Source organism: Hyperolius riggenbachi, chromosome 4, assembly GCF_040937935.1.
Source record: "Hyperolius riggenbachi isolate aHypRig1 chromosome 4, aHypRig1.pri, whole genome shotgun sequence".
NCBI classification, from domain to species: domain Eukaryota; kingdom Metazoa; phylum Chordata; class Amphibia; order Anura; family Hyperoliidae; genus Hyperolius; species Hyperolius riggenbachi.
In genome coordinates this window covers 254610938-254631432 of record NC_090649.1, presented here as the reverse complement: position 1 = coordinate 254631432, position 20495 = coordinate 254610938, and the positions used below count along the sequence as shown (strand labels likewise).

The 20495-nt window shown below is 42.3% G+C and overlaps 1 protein-coding gene across 4 annotated transcripts in view; it reads left to right on the top strand.

Moving 5' to 3' along the window:
- The window catches only part of RRAGD (Ras related GTP binding D), an 83804-nt gene extending 77540 nt beyond the window's left edge, over window positions 1-6264 (top strand). For 3 of the 4 annotated variants that reach the window (XM_068231142.1, XM_068231141.1, XM_068231144.1), the window contains exon 7: window positions 2761-6264. In XM_068231142.1, the coding sequence (XP_068087243.1) occupies window positions 2761-2909 (149 nt within the window). In that variant the 3' untranslated portion in view covers window positions 2910-6264. Of the gene's footprint in view, window positions 1-905; window positions 947-2760 lie in introns of all 4 variants that reach the window. The other variant, XM_068231143.1, reaches the window with a different exon arrangement.
- The last annotated feature ends 14231 nt before the right edge of the window (window positions 6265-20495 follow it).

Here is a 20495-nt window from a genome sequence, read left to right as displayed (position 1 = left end):
AATCTGCATTTCATGGCAGCACATTCTGTAAACTAAGCCAGATCAAAGCATTACATGTGAGCCATTAGAATCTCTGAACCAGAATCTGGAACTAAAATGTTGTTTTATATAATTCTAAAGAGGCACACAGATGCCTGTATCCTTTTGAACAATTTGTGCTATAGAAAGGATAATCTACATTTACTAGCTATCAGCTTTATGATGCTTTGTGTCTGATAATCATGATTGAAGGGACTCACAGTATCAACCAAGCTGATTTCATGCTCAAGAGAATATAGCCCTGGTGTTTCATTCATAGTTAGCTGTTAGAACTCGCTCTGAATGTCAAAAATTACCATTAACATCATTATTTCACAAAATATTATTACAACACAATCTGAAAAAGTCTCTAATACATTTATTTGTTAATTAAAAAAATATTTGATTGAATCTGAACTAAATACTTTTAATTAGAGATTTCACTTTTAGTAAACCTTTGAAATAATTGTAGTTCTGTCCTTCACAAATCTATCTGCAGTACAATTTTAGTTAGAAATGAATCATTCAGTCAGTAGCTAGGTAAGAATTTCCAGAAATGACACTAAGCTCAAACTGCTCATTTTTGCAACCTTGGCAACAGGACTCTATTCAAAGCACTGCAACCATGAGACTCATGAGACTGCAACTATAAGGCTCCTGACACTGCTCTCACCAGTGTTTGTTAGAAGTGAAATTACTGTGTTTTATATGCACATAAACACAAAGTAATCAAACAAAAATAATATTCACCATTAATCTTAATCTATATAGACTAAATTAAAGTCCTGAGTTTTCTCAACAGAAGTGGTCTTTCCCTTTAAAAAAATGTGATCATGTCAAGGATTATGTAATAGGAAGTCCTTTTCTTACTGCTTTCTTGATGACAGTGCTACATCATCTGACCGGACCTTTCATTCACATGGCAAAGGTAAGTTCTAAGTAAGGCAGACTTTCTGTATTTTTGCTACTGAGTTTCATGGTTGATAGGCTGTGAAAAGATGTTCACACAAAAGAGGTACCCTGGGTAAATCCCTTAACATGATTTCCATGCTAATGTCTACCCCTGACACCTAACCTAAACGTCCACTCTTAGCCTACAGTGTTTCACAACACCTGACCCTAACGTTCTAACCCTAAGTATTGAATCTAACCTGCACCTAACCTAATACTAACCCTCCTAAAATCTTTTTTAACCCTAACTACTAAACCTAGCCAATACTCAACTTCCATTCTCTACCTTCTCTATTGCTTTGTTTGGACACTGGTGCTAAGCTTTACAGAAGCCAAGTGTCATCTATTGGATTAATGGGGCACTTATATCTGAATGTAGGTGCCTGAGATTCAATTATCAACACCAACTTTTAATAGATTAGACATTAGTTTCAATATAAACAGTATGTATGGTCACATGGGGTGGAGTGCCAAGCACTTGTATTCTAGTCAGGTCTTATTATGAATGAGGACTTGCTGGATCTTGCAGAATCTGTAATCTGCTGGTAAGCAAGGATGCATTTTATGCTGCTTTACCCTAAGGTTAACATTACTGAGCACATGACATGTTGTTACATTTTCAGCGGTTACATTTAGTGTCTTAGATAGGCTTGGAGATGTACAGTTCTATTAAAAATTGAACAGAGACCCCTAACACAAACAAAGGTGAGTTGCGTCTGTACATTTAGAGCTTTACAAACCTCATGTATGTTTTCTTTTCTCAAAATATATCTATAAAATTGCGCTCAGGATAATCATAAACTTTTGCAAACGTGGATCGCGTTCCCAAATTGTAGTGTAGACAATGTTTAAAATTCTATAAAGGGAGAACGCGCTCAAAGGCCAAGGCGTAATGACACCATACATATAGTTTACCACAACAGTCCGATAAAGTTCAATCCTTTTCCTGCAAATGGCATGCTCTGTAGCATAAGCCACGTTGTTGTCAGTCACTCATCAAGGCCCACACGTCATATGCAAAGAAAGAAAGAAACACATATAGTGTATTACTGCGATATAGATTGTAACTCCAACACCACGTGTGACACTCGCCGTCACCTCAAACCAATCGCACCAGTGCCAGGGACACCCCCCTATGTGCCCGCACTCACCCTAGAGGCCTCCCAAATATCCGGAGGTAGGAATGATGGCTTAGGGGGTCAGAGAGCGCAGTCTGCCGCCAGTTCAACTTAATCCAAAGGACTCTAAAACTTTAAAAACGCCACAATAGTGTAAAACCAACGTTTTAATGTGCGAAAAAGGGGGATGTTTACACTCACAAGCGTAGAAGAATCAAAGGCATATCAATACAGGTCAAGTCCCCGGGTGACTGCCCTGCAAGATGCCGTCTCGGATCCAATTCTCACGCTCGCGTCCCTCCTCACACTTCCTACTTCCTTGCCAGTCACGAGTGCCGTAGCTCCGCCAGGGGGTGTCCCTGGCACTGGTGCGATTGGTTTGAGGTGACGGCGAGTGTCACACGTGGTGTTGGAGTTACAATCTATATCGCAGTAATACACTATATGTGTTTCTTTCTTTCTTTGCATATGACGTGTGGGCCTTGATGAGTAACTGACAACAACGTGGCTTATGCTACAGAGCGTGCCATTTGCAGGAAAAGGATTGAACTTTATCGGACTGTTGTGGTAAACTATATGTATGATGTTTTCTTTTCTGTTTATTCTGTTTTGTAAAGACCCTGCAATGCTTTAGTTATAACATGTAAAAAACATTTCTATTCCTTATTTACAGGTTTGATAGATTACAATTTCCATTGCTTTCGTAAAGCTATTCAAGAAGTATTTGAGGTGAGAGTGAAAGTATTAAGGTCTCGAAAACACTTAAATCAAATGCGAAAGAACAGAAGCACTCCTAACGGTACCCCAAGAGTTCCAGTGTGAAGACACCAGCAAAGCGGCAATAAAGTCTGGAAGCTAGCTATGGGACAGTTGCACTATATCACAGCACAGGATGTATGTTAAAATGGCTCAGAGTTGCTTGTCATATTTCCTCTAATTCTGCTCATAGTGCTGTTGGATGAAACATATGACTATTAGAACTTTGCCACATGATTATGGCAATCCAATTTTAAAGCATACTCTGGTTTAAATATTTGAGTACATACCATTTTGTTCTCTTTAGCCTGTAGCTTTTTCCATTGGAGTTTAAAAGATATCCAGTAATGTCCTGTGATCCCAGCACTGACTAAATGGAGGGAACTGCAGACCAGTGGAATGCTTACTTTGATCTAGTAAAACTGAAGGATGGAAAATGATTTCTGTATACAAGGCACTGTTTCTAGAGTTATCTTATATAACCACTACATCACAACTGTAGGTGAACAGTCAATATGTACTGTAGTGCTAATGAGAGAGTGAAATTACACGTTTGCTAAAAATTGTTATAAACGTGATACACCCGTTTTTTGTTTTTTTTTAATATTTTAAGTATTGTCTTTCCATTTTAATTTGGAGTTAGTTATGAATTTCCATAACTCACAGTAAGCTCAAACTGCACTTCTCATTTATGAGTAGTTAGCTGCACAGAGCCCTGTTACTCAGTTTAAACACCTGGACTAATCAGATAATTGGAAAGAGGCTTTAACACTGCTAGAAACACTAACTGTAAATACTGTATGTATGGAAACACAAGGTAAAAAAGCTGAAAATAACATCTACTGTTAATCCTTGCAATAGATCTTTATTGAAGGGAATACTTTCTCCTCAATATATGTAGCATTTTAACTCAAAGCAGAGAAGTTACTTAATTACTAAAACACTATTTTTTTCAAGTCATGGTGTATGCTTTCAAACATACAATTTGTGCAAAGTGCAGTATCTCATAACACACAAACGTCTATTTACCACAGCTGGATCAGGTGCAGCACTGAAGTAAGAAAGGTAATGTCAACTGAAGTGAATTTGGGACAATTTATTTTTGTTTTGTTTTTTTGCTTTATGGCAGCTGAAAAGGCATTTTTTTTGTAAGGTTTGGAAATAGCTCATGAAAACTCCAGAGAAATGTTTATTGAATCAGCGCCATGGTCTCCCCTCATTCTCCAGCACCCTCTGGTACAAAGAAGAATTGTAATATATGATGGTGGGCATCTCAGTCTGATGTTGCAATGCCACCCCAGATCATACGATTTTCACTGCTTGGATTAGTAACTGTATGTTTGCCTCACCCGTCCAGTGCACATTGTTACAGAAGTGTCTGCCATAGCCAAAATAGTCGTAAGGAAACTTTAGTCTTGCCCTGATGTTCTTGCTGTGTAGCAAAGTTTTCCTCTTTGTGCTACCCCATGTAGAACTAATTTTTCCAGCTGCTTTCTAATTGCAAACGCATACACTCTAACACCAACAGTGATGGCAGCAATTAGTAGATCTCGTGTTGATATTATAGGGTTCTTTGCATTCTGCTTTTGCTGGAAGTTATTTTGAAATCTTGACTTTTACATGGTGTTCCAGACCATGGAATGTAGGTGTTAAGTTGTTTGGCAATATGATAAATCCCTTCCCAGACTTAGGCCTTGTTCATATCTAAAATCGCAATCGCGAACGCAAGCGTTTTGCAATTTTGTACGCAATTTTTTTTTAGCGCCTCCTGGCGCTTGCCTGCGCACTGTGTTTTTTAAAAGCACTTTTCTACAGCGCTTTTGCAGAGTGATTTTTTTAATTCACTCCCTAAAGCAAGTCAGGAAGTGAACTCTTTGGCCCGGAAAATAATAAATACAATGTATTTATTCTTAAAACCGCAAATGCAATCGCTGCACAAAGCAATTTTGTGAGCCTTTAGTGCTCTTCCTATACCTTCCATTAAACCAAAATCGCCCCAAAAATGGTACAGACACCACTTTGCGGCGAGCAAAGCGGACAAAACGTCCTAATATGAACCTTCTCATAGAGATTCATTGCACACGCGTTTTGTGGGCGATTTTGAAAATCGCCTGTGCTTGAAAAAAGGCAGAAAACGCCCTAGGTGTGAACGAGCCCTTAGACATTTTTTCTGGTAGCCTCAAAGAACTCTCTGGCTTGATTCACAAAGCGGTGCTAACCTACTTAGCACGCCTAAAGACTTTTGGGCATGATAACCATTGCACTAAGTAGGTTAGCACCGTTTTGAGGAATAAATTAGAGCGCAAAGTCCCGTGCGCAAAGTCCAGTGCGCGCGCAACGTCGCATAGGGTTTAATGGGCGCTGCACGCGGGACTAACTTTGCGCGCGGGACTTTGCGCGCGACTTTATTTGATCACGCCTAAACTGAGTTTAGGTGTGATAATGGGCTTTTCACCAGTTAGCACGCTTTAGTGAATCAAGCCCTATCAGTCTATGCATAGTGATACCACACTCCTCAACAGCAAGGGGCAAATCAAGCAAAATGGCTGAGGTTTAAAGAGGAGCTGCCAGCCATGCTATCTCAGAAAAACAACACGTATATAGTAGTAGTAGATACAGTAAATACTTGCTCTACTTACATAACATATGTATTGCACTGGTCACATTTTGATTTTAGTGATTTTTCTATAGCAAAAAAGAGAAAATCCTTCTAAGGATTTTTCATTTTGACTGTATCTTGAAGCCAATCCTGACATCTTTTCCTCCCTTACTCTGTCTGTTTATCATTTCCTGCCCTCCTCCCAGTCTTCAGACACTCCCAACCAGCTCTGCAGTAGAAAGTGCATTGCCTCAGCATGATAAATATTGGCCAATCATAGAGGAACAGAGGTATGGGAGGGGAAAAAAGAGAGGGAAAGAGGCTTCAGCCAATCAGGCTACATTAGCTATGTCTGAGGGGAAACTAAAGAAGAAAAAAAGAAAACCCAGCATACCCTGCAACTTTGTGCGGCAAATGTACCAAATAAGAGCTAGGGAAACTGGGGAATGATGTTTTATGGAGAAGAAAAGTAAGAGTGAGTTTTAACTTTTGGATTGCCTTGTTAGCATCCTTATTACTTGTTTACCAGATAAAAAAATAAAGAATTGATTTTTGATTTTATGCCTGACAGTTACACTTTAACAGGAAACAAGTTCCTCCAAGATCTTCTTAGTGCTGTTCTTATAATTTTCACTTGATGTGATGCAACTGACTTTGCCTGTAAGTGTTTGATGAAATTATAAATTTGAGGTGAACTTATTTTTCATATGTTTATTTTAATTGCACTGGAGTCTGTAAAATGTAAATAATGAATAATATTTGTTATATCAAATTTATCTAGCAACACTGTTGGAATTAAAAGCAAATATCTGTATCCTGAAATATGTTGCAAAAGTAAACATTTTCGTGGTATTTTAAGACAAAAATGTGAAACCTAGAACCCAGTATAGTGTAGTAAGTTGTATTTGATGGACAATATTCTGCTGGAATAGGTTACGGTTAAGGTTAATGTTAACAGTTACCACAAAGGCAACCAGAGAATAAACTCAACCCCACTTGGGTTAAGAAGTTTCTCTCTGTAATGGCATGAAAAAAGCAGGGTAAACACCCCTCCACCAAGGGTGGATAATCAGCAATGGAATGACTATTGGCACAGAGGGGGCAAGCAAAGATTAAAATAAACTACAAGTAGATAAGAAAAACTCCATTTCACAGGACAACCTGATTCCTCAGGCAAAATGTTGGAGTATCTGTTATTTGTTTTACAAGGTTCTGGACTTGGCACCTCTGGAGATTTTGGAAAAACAAACAAATACTCCACAATTGTGGTTGTCCCGTGAAACACGTTGCATGTGCACTTGGTTCATGTGAAAAATAAAGATGTTTTTAAATTAGACTCATTGGGCCATATGTAATTTTTTTTTCCACCTGAGTTTTCTCCTAGGAGATAATTTTTCATCTTCAATTTTAACCTGATGGGCGTTTTGATTATGCGCAGCCGCACGGCTGCGCATGGTTTTTTATACCTAATTTTTTTCTAAATCAAGTAGCTAGCCTAGCGCTAGCTACATGATACCCCCCTCCCTGCCGTATCCCTCCCACCCCTCTGATCGCCGCCGGCGCCTATGCCCGTCAGGAAACCCCGTTCTGAACGGGATTTCCTTGAGGGCTTCCCTGTCGCCATGGCGACGAACGGAATGATGTCATCAACGTCATCGACGTTGTGAACTCACAGGGACTCCCGATCCACCCCAAAGCGCAGCCTGGCGGCGATTGGCCAGGCTGCGCACGGAGTCTGCGGGGGGGGGGGGGGGGGGCCCTCTTTCGCGTCGGGTAGCGGCAGAGCAGCAGCGAGCGGGTAGGACACGCAGCAAGCAAAGTGCTTGCTGCGTGTTTTAACATTTTGTTTATTAAAATCGGACCAGCAGGGCCTGAGCGGTGGCCTCCGGCGTCTCTGGATGAGCCTAGCTCTTCCAGAACGCTAGGGAGGTTAAATAATTTTACCACACTTTTCAGCTAAAAAAAGTACCAAAAAGTAGGTGAATAAGTACTATCAAAATTATTTTGAGTATGTTCTTGCTTTCTGGTGGCTTAAAAGGCATTTTATTCACAAGTTTAAAAATACCGCCTAGGAGAAAACTCAGGAGAAATAGTGAATTGCATATGGGTTATTGGCCCATATGCAATTAAGTTTTTCTCCTAAATTTTATCCTAAGTGATATTTTTAAACTTGTCAATATAATGCCTTTTAAGACACCAGAAAGCAAGAACATACTCAAAATAATTTTGACAGTACTTTACCTACTTGATGGTACTTTTTTTAGTTGAAAAGTGTTAGAAAGTTATTTTAATTGGAAGAGGAAAAATTATGTCCAAGGAGAAAACTCAGGTGAAAAAGTGAATTGCATATGGCCCATTGTCTCTGACTACCTGGAGGTAAGTCCACCACTACTTCCCCTTTAATCTTCTTTTGGTGTATTTTAACAATTCACGCTCTTTTCGTGATTATCATGACAAGTCAACACTTTAATAACAAACCGCATAACTCATGCTGAAAACTTTGTTTGCATGTATTATAGTGCAAAACACCATTAGCATGAAACACATAAGTTACCCCAAAGACCCATGCTGTATTGCATCATCCCTATTTACAATTCCTCAGGATTATGCTCTGCTGGCCTACTGTAATCCAAGCAATGTCCGCCTATGTATAGCTCAGATTTTCATTGTGTATTGCGGCTTTCCTCCAACAAACTTCCTCTACTTTCTTAAAATAAGCAGTTCTGTTCATAACTTTTGCTTTTGCATAAAAGGATCTTCACTGGCCAGCAATTGAATTTACACATCCCGGGCACCTAAAGTCCTCAGTCTCTCATCCTCACCATCTCTAACCCTCACCGCTGTGCACTCCCGGGGGGTCTGTGACACAGGCTTGCACCACTGTGGGACTCTGCCGCTCGGCTACCTAAGCCTTTGGATGGCTTCTCTGTCCTTTGTGGGCATCCCCTCTCACAGACTATGCTCGCGCTCCCTTATTTTTGATCTGTTGGTCGAAAGGGATGGCATACATTTTGATTTAGGTTTTACATTTGTGTGCATTTTGATTGGGGTTGGCTCCACTTCTTCCTACCACTCTAGATCATCAATATCAAACAAGCCCCCATCACTGCCCTCACTGTTATTTAGAGTTTCCAAAAAAGGTTCCAAAATTGCCTCTGATGATAAGTTCTGGGTGCCAAACATTTTCTTTAATAACACTCTCCTCAAAAAGAGGTTTATATCTTTAAACACCTAAAACTCATTAGGTTTTTTTCTTTGGTGATTCTTGTAAGGGCCAAGAATACCTAGGTGAGAAGTAGGGAGAGACCGGGAGCCCAATGGTGCAGTATGGTTAGGTATAGGGAAGATAAACTCATATAAATATATACTCACAAAGGTGGGTTGCATTTCCTGATGATGGCAAAATGACATTAGAGGCTCCTACACTCTATCCCCTATCCTATCAAGGCATTTTGTATTGACCTGAGGAAGCGGGCCATGACTCGTGAAACGTGTTGTCAGATTGCTTTTTGAATAAAAACTTTTTTCCAGTTGAACTGGTGTCTATATCTTCTGGAGAGGTAAGCAGTTACCTCTCTTTTTATTACATAATTTTTTATTTGCATTTAAAAATACTAAAATAGAATGCACATTGAGCGCCTCCTTCCTACCCACTACCTCAAACTCATCACTGTCCATAGTGGGGCAAGAATGTCAACCCACTACTTAAAAAAAACAGGTAATCTTCTGTTAGAGCATGTGACGTCAGGCTTATGACATTTAGGTCATTTTTACCTCGGTTAGGTCTGATTTTCCATGGCAATTGCTCTGGTGACTCTTCTATGTTTCTTCCTTCTTTTTCTTATTCTATTTCCTCATCTCTAGATATTCCAAATAAATCCTCATCACCAACTGCTACATTGATATTATCATCAATTATACCTATATATATTCAATTTTTAAATTTTCTCAGGCTCTGAGGATATATATATATATATATATATATATATATATATATATATATATATATCACTGTTGCCATCTGAGGAGCTATATGTATTTTCCCCCACCTTACTTTGCCTATTTCCTCTTTCTGTTTTTTTTTTCTTTTTAGGGTGGATATTGAATATATTGCTGGCCAGTTAAAGGATACCTCAACTGACATGTGACATGATGAGATAGACATGTGTATATACAGTGCCTAGCACACAAATAACTATGCTGTGTTCCTTTTTTTCTTTCTCTGCCTGAAAGAGTTAAATATCAGGTATGTAAGTGGCTGACTCAGTCCTGACTCAGACAGGAAGTGACTACAGTGTGACTCTCCCTGATAAGAAATTCCAACTATAAAACACTTTCCTAGCAGAAAATGGCTTCTGAGAGCAAGAAAGAGATAAAAAGAGAAATTTCTTATCAGTGAGGATCACATTGTAGTCACTTCCTGTCTGAGTCAGGACTGAGTCAGCCACTTACATACCTGATATTTAACTCTTTCAGACAGAGAAAGAAAAAAAAGGAACACAGCATAGTTAATTGTGTGCTAGACACTGTACATACACATGTCTTTTTCATCATGTCACATTTCAGTTCGGGTATCCTTTAAAGATCCTTTTATGCAAGACAAAAATTTATGAAAAGAAGCAGTGGGCGTTTGTTGTTGGAAAGCCACAATACGCAACGGAAATCTGGGCTACACATAGGCGGACATTGCTTGCATTACAATAGGCCAGCAGAGCTTAATCCCAGGGAATTTTAGATAGGGATGGTGCAATAGAGCATGCGTCATTGTGGTCAGCATTATGAGTCATGTGGTTTGTTATTATTTAGTTAATTTTAATCTTTGCTTGCGCCTGTGTTGCTGGCGCCTGTGTTACATGTAACTGTATACAAATACGAAGTACATTTCTTTCAAAGTAAAATGAGCCATAAATTACTTTTCTCCTATGTTGCTGTCACTTACAGTAAGTAGTCGAAATCTGACATTACCGACAGATTTTGGACTAGCCTATCTTCTCATGGAGGGTTCTCATGGTTTTCTTTATTTTTAAAAGCACTTAGTGAATGGCAGTTGCTCCGTCCAACTGCCAAAAAAGTGTTCAGCGAGCAGAGAGGCTGGCCAGCATCTTTGTATAAATCTTTTTCAGGGAGTGTCTTTAAAAAGAATAAAGGCATGCTTAGAATCCCACTTGAAGATATGGACTAACTGAAAACATGTTGGTAATGTCAGATTTCTACTACCTACTGTAAGTGACAGCAACATAGGAGAAAAGTAATGTATGGCTCATTTTACTCTGGAAGAAATATACTTCTTATTTGTATGTGTTTTAAATTTTAAGATTTTCACGACAGTTCCTCTTTAAAGTGACACTGACGTGAAAAACGAAACCTTATGATATAATGAATTGTATGTGTAGCATGGATAATTAATAGAACATTAGTAGCAAAGAAAAGAAGTTTCTTAAAGAGGAACTGAAGTAAGAGGTATACGGAGGCTGCCATATTTATTTCCTTTTAATCAATACCAGTTGCCTGGCAGCCCTGCTGGTCTATTTCTCTGCAGTAGTATCTGAATAACACCAGAAACAAGAATGCAGCTAGTCTTGTCAGATCTGACTTTAAAGTCTGAAACACCTGATCTGCTGCATGCTTGTTCAGGGGCTATGGCTAATAGTATTAGAGGCAGAAGATCAGCAGGGCTGCCAGGCAACTGGTATTGCTTAAAAGGAAATAAACATGGCAGCCTCCATATACCTCTCTCTCCAGTTCCCCTTTAACTCTTTCTGTACTGGAAACAAGATGTGACTCATATCTTTGCTACTAATGTTCTATTTCTTAGCTGTACTACATATACAAATCATTATATCATAAGTGTATTTTCACTTCAGATTCCCTTTAACTCTTTGACATGACTGTATTCTGCTATTTTATCTCATGTACTGATTTGTTATTTACTTCAAATTCACTACCTTACATTTTAAAGCCTAATATAATGAAATATTTTGCATAATAATGAGAAATAACAATGACATGAATAATAATGTCAGTCCAATTGATTTCTATGAAACACCTGCACTTTGCATTGCTTTATTTATCAAGGCACAATGTTTAGGCTTGTTATTTAAGCAATAGTCAAACTGAAACTACTAAACATAAGCACAGTTTTCTCTTAACAACATTTGCACAGTAATTTTTATGCTGTAAATGTATGGCTATTTTTTCACAAAGAATGTGTGTAAATGAAGATTTTATATTACTCTGTAACTGAAAAGATGACTAAAGGGACTATTTTTATAATAAAATTATGACTTGCACTGATAAACGATAAATTATGAGAAATTTTAAACCTTAGCTTTGTCTGAATAACAACTAACATTACTGTGTAAATAAAAGAATGCATAATAATTCTGAATCTATTGTCCACTTTCCAAACGTTTTCATAAAGGTCTAATGCTGGCTGGGCATACACGGATAGATTCTTCTTATCAATCGAGCCGCTGATGGCTCGATTGATAATATCTGACAGGTCCAATTGCCCGCTCGATACCCGCGGGCAGACAATAGCGGAAAACGAGCGGAAGATAAGGAAGCGCCCGCGGGGACGATCGGGAATCGATCCTGGCGCGCACAGGGACGAGCGGGGACGCATGGGGACGCGGCGGGAGTCAATCCGGCGGCTAATCGAGCCGCAGAATCTATCCGTGTATGCCCAGCATTACACTTAACATGTATGAATGTACACTATATATAGTGGTTATATGGAACATTAAAGTGTACTAGAGATGAAGGCTCCTTAAAGTTTTATACATACCTGGGGCTCCCTCCAGCCCCAGCTGTCTTCTGTACCGGGTCCCATAATTTCGGGCAGTTGCGGCCAGTCTGAGCAAGCGCAGTGCGCTCCCTCCAGTGGAGAATAGTACTTAGTTTGCACAGTACTATTCTCCGCCGGAGAGAGACGGAGAGCACGAACTGCGCTTGCCCAGACTGGCCGCGGCTGGCCCAACTTAAAGGACCCGTACAGAAGATGGAGAAGACTGAGGATGTCGGCGTGGGAGCGATCCATGCGGATGAGACTAAAGGAAGCCCCAGTTATGTATAAAACTTTTAAGACCCCTTATCTCTGGTTTAAGACCCTTCATCTCTGGTTTCCTTTAAAGTGGATCAGAGATTAACTTTTACTCATTGCATAATTGTGTTCCTTTCCTATTGTTTATAGGGCATTCCTCAAGCCAAATACTTTTTGTTTTTTGTTTTAAAGGAATACTTAAGTCACTAAAAAAAATGACTTTTACTCACCTGGGGCTCCCCTCAGCCCCCTGCAGCTGAACGGTGCCCTCGCCGTGTCCCTCCGATGCGCCTGGTCTCGCCGGCGGCCACTTCCGGTTTGGCCGTCACCGGCCGACAGGCTGTGACCGCGGCTGATTATCTGCGTCCCCGGACGCAATAGCGCCCTCTATAATGCTATTGCGTCCGGGGACGCGGATAATCAGCCGCGTTCACAGCCTGTCGGCCGGTGACGGCCAAACCGGAAGTGGCCGCCGGCGAGACCAGGCGCATCGGAGGGACACGGCGAGGGCACCGTTCAGCTGCAGGGGGCTGAGGGGAGCCCCAGGTGAGTAAAAGTCATTTTTTTTGTGACTTAAGTATTCCTTTAATACTCTAATTCCCTATAAACTAAAGAAGCCACACCCACAGGTTTCCAGAGAGCCAAGGCACTTTCAGACAGTAGCAAGGGCTCATGGGAGCTCAGTCTGGGCAGGAGGAGGGGGAGGTATTACTAGCCAGAGATTTCAGAGGCAGAGGGGAGGAGGAGGGGGGATTAGGTTTTTTTGCTCAAGATGCAGATAAGCCTGCTTCTGTGTAATGTTTACAAGCAACGTGGCTGCTGTCATTGTATCACAGGAATAATCAATCATATTCTATTAATGCTGTTTGCAGATCTGCTGTGTAAATTATCTAAACTTTAGATAAGATATATAGACAAGTTACTTGTTATAGTTAGTTTTTCATCTCGGGTCCGCTTTAAATCCCTACCTCAGGTGTATTTTTATGCATAATGTGGGACCTTTATAATGATTTGCATGCGCAAAGTTTTGTACATCACATACAGTATAACCACACCCACTAACAATGCGATAGGCTAAAAGTTTGACTTTTTTATTGATACATATGCACCGAGGGAGATACTGGTTGCTTGGCCGTTGGAAACAGCCTTTATAGCCACAATGCAACAAGGTTCACAGACAGGAATCTGCCATGACCATGGTCATGACATCACACTGTGGGAGGGGTTTCATCATAATATCAGCCACACATGCCCCCTGCCCCCCAATGATCTATTCGAGAAAAGATACAAATTTCTCATGGGAAAACGGTATCAGCTACTGACTGGGATGAAGTTCAATCCTTTGTTTAAGTTTCTTTTTTACGGCACATATAAAGGTGATGATTACCAATACAGCACCCAGGCCCGGATTTACCTCACTGGAGCCTATAGGCACAGATGTCCTATCAGCTTAGATTTCCCCCTTTATGAACCTACAAAACCCCACTGAACTGCACTGCAAGTGTGCTGGTTTTCCCTATTGTCACTTCTCTTTTACTTCCCTTGCCTGTCATCGTTAGCTACAGGTGCCCCTTAGTATTAGATAGCCAAACATACCCAAAAAATTAAGTAACTAGAGGTGCTCCCAAGTGTTAGGTAGCTAGAGGAACCTCAGTATTAAGTAGCTAGAGGTGCACCTGACTGATGGGAGATCTCTTCAGTGTAATGCAGAGAGCCGAGTGAGTAACCTCGCATTTACACTGTGCTCGGGACTCTGCATAGTGAAGGAGGAATGGAGGCGATCAAGGAGGGGAGTGAGCCGCCTCTCCATCATCAAGCGCCTGCAGGGACGTGCCTACAGTGCCTTATGGTAAATCCAGCCCTGGCAGCGCCAATAAAGCCCCATTGCAATAATGGGAGTAGGGCCCCATGTGGGTCTCTCAGGTCTTGGGGCCCTGGTGCAGTCACAACCTCTGCATCCTTTAAATTTCTCATCACTGACAAAACCCAGCCCCATCATCCTACCCAGTCTATAAATGTAGCAGGGTCAGTGTTATCAACAAACCCTCTCCAGTATACTGCTATTTTAGGACATAATTAAAACATAGACAGGAAGTCAGTCTTGCAGGAAGAGCCTCCCTCTCCTGCTTCTCACCCCATTTAATCTGATGCACTGGGGAGCGGGACATGACAGTGACAGAGCAGAAGGAGACATTCAAAGAGGCTTTTCTGCATCACTTGATTCACTATACCGTAATAACTCATATCACGGCCATTTCTGAGCGAATTATAGTGCGCAATTTTGAGTTTAGCAAGAAAACAACTGCATTTTCACGCAAAAAAATCACGATTGCATGCAAACACGCGCACGAAAACGGCCGTGATATGAGTTATCACGGTTTTAGTGAATCAAGCCCTAGATGTGCAAAGCTGTATAGTGATACACAATAAAGAGACCTCTAGTGTAGTGTAAACACATCTAAAGTGATGCAGGAAGCATTCACTGTCTCATACTGTATCTATGACCCCATCTAGAGGCATCTTGTGACAAAACTATGATCCTTGTGGCAAATCTGGCTATGGGGAGGGGTGCTTACTTGTACTAAGGGGCATATCTGGCTACTGTGGAGTGGGCTATTCTGGGGAGGGGGCTTATATGCGAGTCAATCACTTTTTCCAGGTTTCTAAGGGAAAAGCGGGTACCTCGGCTTATACGCGGGTCGGTTTATATGCGAGTATATATGGTATGTTGTATTCCTGTGACAATCTGTCAGCTAGAGCACGGAGATCTGATTACGTGATTATCTGCAGTACCACCACTAATGCAGATATATAAGAGCAAAGTAATCAGTATCTTCCTGATGGTAAATCAGCGGAAGGCTCACTACTGATGTTAGTGCCTGTAACGATCAGACAAGATCAGTGTCACACCCAGGACCTTGATTATTGGGGATCCGCAGAATCACCAATAATACAAGGACAGACCCAATTATGTAGCAATCTGCGGAGTTGCTAATAATGCGGGCTGATCAAAACAGGGTAATAGGGCAGCACGGTGGCGTAGTGGTTAGCTCTCTCGCCTTGCAGCACTGGGTCCCTGGTTCGAATCCCAGCCAGGGCACTATCTGCAAAGAGTTTGTATGTTCTCTCCGTGTCTGCGTGGGTTTCCTCCGGGCACTCCAGTTTCCTCCCACATTCCAAAAACATACGGATAAGTTAATTGGCTCCCCCTAAAAAAAAAAATTGGCCCTAGACTACAGTACTTACACTACATAATATAGACATATGGCAATGGTAGGGATTAGATTGTGAGCTCCTTTGAGGGACAGTTAGTGACAAGATAAATATATACACTGTACAGCGCTGCGTAATATGTCGGCGCTATATAAATACTAAATAATAATAATAATAGACACATGAATAATGCGGTAACAATAAATGCAGTATAAATTCACAACGTAGTGGAAATATCCACCACACGGCGATTCCTCAGAGGTGTGGTTACCTCTGAATGGGAACCCCGTGTGTGAGATCCTCCGATGGGCAGAGGAGGAGTCTCGGCCTCTAGCAGTAACTGTCTGCTAGGGCAAGCGTCTCGGAGAGGCAAGCCTCAGAGATAACCCTACAGGGAGAGACGTTCCACTGAAGGGAGAAAGGTCAGACAAACAGAGGTTCGGCAACAGTACAGGCGGCGACAGTACAGAGACGTGAGACGAGAGAATAGTCAGAAACCAAGCCAATAGTCGATAACGGTACGGGCTGGCAAAGTACAGAAACAGAAGGCTAATTCAGAGTCGTTAACAGGCAGGGTCGGCAACTTGAATCAGATAGGCAGAAGTACAATAACGATTAGAGTAAAGGATAGTCAGGGATAGCCAGAGTCATACACAGGTAAACAATCATATACAATCCTAATCTGAGGTGTGAAGTCCTTGGTTTGGACACCTGGGATCTAGCCTAAGGTCTGAGCGCTAACACAGAAGTATTCACGGCAGCAGACAACTTGCTACTGACAAGCAAGTCCTATATGTAGCCAGAGAGCTGCCCAGCGCCGCCCCAGAGCCCCAGCCAATCCAAGGACCTTCTAGAGGCATAAAGTTCCTGTCTCGGAGACTCTGAGCCGGCGAGGGAGCAGACGACCCCCCAGGCAGCAACTGTGCGGTGGAGTCCGCCGAGCTCACGGACTCCGCCACCTGCACTACTCAGCCCGCCGGCAAGGATGCAGAGGTACCCGCTTGTGATGCGGAACCCGCCGCCACGTGCATTCTGGCGGCAGTTCCGCTACTCATTACAGTACCCCCCCGAGGAGTGGACTCCGGACATCTCCCACCCGGTCTCCCAGGGTGCAACTCGTGAAATTCCCTTTTTAACTCCTTGGCATGCATGCGAGCCTCCGGTACCCAAGACCTCTCCTCTAGCCCATATCCCTTCCAATGGACTAAATATTGTATGGAATTCTGAACCCGACGAGAATCCAAAATCCTCTCGACCTTATATTTGGGTTGGTCCTCAACCATCACAGGGGGGGGAGGGGGGGGGAGAGGAACTCGCATGCACCGCAGGTTTCAATAAAGAAACGTGGAATGACCTTACCTGTCACGCTTGGAGGTGTAATCTCCACAGTCAGCATACAACACATAAGCTGACGTGAAGGAGGTACACACACCAGCACAAGGAATTAGGATATCCCCAGTTTAGTGGAGGAGAGGACTGACTCCAATAGGAGATTGTGGTGCACAGAGCCGGTGCAGATCCGAACAGCCACAAACAACACTTTCGTAATAACGTCTCAGCGCAAAGTAGCGCTGAGCGCATAAACCAGGACTGAGGAGATCAGGACAGGTAGACAGAATGAACGCCTGCTAAACTAGCCACTACTTAGTGACAGCAAGCGTCCACAATAAAACAGACTGGAATGAGGTAGCCAATGCGTTTGCAGCAATGGCGTGCCTCACAAAGACAGGACAGGATAGTCAGGAAATAGCAGGATCAAGATAGATGAACGTAACACAGATAAATATACAATAAGTATGATTTCCTAGCGTATTACAATTACAGCTATCAATGAAACTATTTGTAACGTCTGACTAACATATGTATATATCGGCAATGAACCGATATATGACATAAGCAGGAACTCTGACTAAGACTGGAGTAATACAGGGAACAGGACTCAGAAGGATTCGCTATCTCTTCGCAGAGATGAACGCAATCCACAAACAGGACCAGGAACAGGATACTACCTCAGCACGGGTGCTCACGATACGCGCAAACTACCAAAGCGTGCTGGAAGGCTGACTGACTGAACACAGGAAATAAACAGTTCGTGTACGTATATATCAGCGACACTGATGTAGCAACGTAACACGAATACAAAGAAAATAACAAAATGCGCAAGTATGCGTATATATTGGCGATGAACCAATATATGACACAAGACAAGCAAGTAACAACTTCTAGAACAAGAGCAGAACTAGGAGGACTCGCTGACCCCTTCGCAGGAGTCAGCGCAGTCCACACGGACTAGGAACGCGGTGGGGCACGAGCAGAGTAACAGACTGAATCTGAGACTATGGTAGCCCATCAAGCATTGCAGGAAGCAGTTCTTTATACTGAGGTCATCCAATGGGAGCAGACCTGCAGATTCCCACACAAGTGAATGGTAATTAATCACAGGCTGACAGCAGGAAAAGGCAGACAATGATATGCAGCCTGCAGGAAAGGGATTGCCCCTCCATTGCAGCAGACAATGTTTGTTTACACAAAAGCATATTAAACTGTCATTAACTTCAGAGCGACTGCAGATGGAATCAGTAACTAGTTTAAGTGCAAACCAAACTATGCAAGAAAATGTATGTAATGACATCAGAACTGCTTGGGTTACAATACCACTGCAGCCAGCAGTAAACGCTGCAGACATGATCATAACATTACGCCCCCCCCTTAAAAGCGGATACCAGACGCTTTTCAAAACTGAAATTCCCAACAAAACAATCTGACTGATAATTCATGATGACCGGGACAGCCCGGCAAGACCAAATTCCAGAATCAGTCCCCACAAGACTGGACCCATCAGAACCAGAACCTACAGAACCATGCCCGTCAGCACTACAAGCCTCAGTGTGATACCCATCAGAACCACGACTTCCAGAAAAAAGCCCCCAGAAACTCTCTGAGCGATACCCACCGCCTTCCCGGGGCTGTCCAAAAACGCCAAAGCCTTTGCAATGCCCACCGGAGCTGTCCCTACCAACACAAAACCCACCGTTGAACCAGTCCAAGGTACCAGGACAAGTTTCCTCAGAGATCTCCCAGAACACTTGGAAGCTCCAAAGAGATCCCCACAGGTCAGAACGCCCCTTAGGCTCACATGGAGAACCATCAAGAACCCCTATGGAACCCAGGGCAACTCTAGAGTCAGGGTCACAAGGACAAACATCAAGATCAGGGTTTTTAGGGACCAGAACCATCTCCGGGCATGCAGGCCAACCGGCAACATCAGAACATGTCTCCACTAGGGAAGCGTGTGAGCACGCCAACACAGACACACTTGGGCACTCTGGCATACGAAGCACATCTGGGCACACCGGCACAAGAGAGACTTCTGGGCATGTCAAGGAACTGCGAACCTCAAAGTCAGTCAAGGTAGGATCGAAACCAGGACTGGGCAAAAAAAAAATCATCATGACTAGACTTCACAGTTACTGGATTCTCACTAAAAAATGCAGGATCAGACTTAGATGTCTCTGATTCCAGCAAGGTTATTAACAAATCATGTTCAAGGGCATTTACAAGACAGGACAAATCTTCTGATGTATGCACCGAACTAGACAGGGTTCCCATAACTTCTTCTGGACTAGACAGAGACTCATCAAATACACTGGATTGGAGCTTATGAAGGGCTGCAAAACAAGTCAGTAGTGCAGCAATCCCCACTGAACTAGGCAAAACTGAGTAACTCACTGGACAGAAAGGGGACTCTGGAACTTCTGCCACACCGGCCAGAGAACCAGAATTTTCCAGGATACAGGGCTGGGTTTCAGAAACACTCATTAACCCGGACTGAAATTCTGAGATTTCTATTATTTTTTCCAGCGAGTCAGAATTATCCATGTTACAGGGCAAGACTTTTGAAACATTCAGAGGACAGGGCTGGAGTTCCTCGGCTGTTACAACACTGGAGAGGGACTCAACAACATTGGTTAAATCAGACTGTGTACAGGGCAAGGTATCTAACACACTTGCTGACGAGGACAATATTTCAATGGCTTCTGCTTCGCTGGGCAGAAATTCATCAAGTTTTATTAGAGCAGACCGTAATTCCAAAACAGCTGCTAGACAAGTGAATATTACTGCAATACCAACTGAGGTAAGCAGTGCCTCAGACTCCTCTGCTAGAGGGTTTGAAGTATCCAAAGTACTGGGTGAAGCATAAGACTCTGTGACCACAGCTTCACTGGACAGGATCACTGAACAGTCCATATTGCAGGGCAAAACCATGGAAGCACCTGCTGGACAGCATAATGATTCTGTGACCTGAGTTTCATTGGAGAGATCTACTGCACAATTCATGGTACAGGGCAAGTTCACTGGAACATTTTCTGAACACGGTAATAATTCTGCGATTTCGGATTCACATAGCAGACGCTCTAAGTTATTCGTGAAACTAGAGTGAGGTGTAGAAACAGGAAGATCAAAACACAATGTTTGCGCATCTGAATCACCATTCAATTGTGAAATTGGAAAATTCAGATGCTGGGGTTCTGAGGTTTCTGGACAGGATTGCTGGGACTCGGAAACTGATGTAGTGCATCTATTGGCATCTGCTGGATCAGACAGGAGTTGAACTTTATTAACACAGGTAATTTCTGCAGAAGTGTTTGCAGAGACAGGCAAGATTTTTCTGGTGTCTGTTGCACTGAACAAAGACTCATGAGTACTGGCTAGGCTGGACTCAGAAGTCAGCAGGACCTCTGGATTCTCTGCTGAGAAATTTGTGCAGGGCAAAGTTAAGAAAGTATCAGTGGCTTCT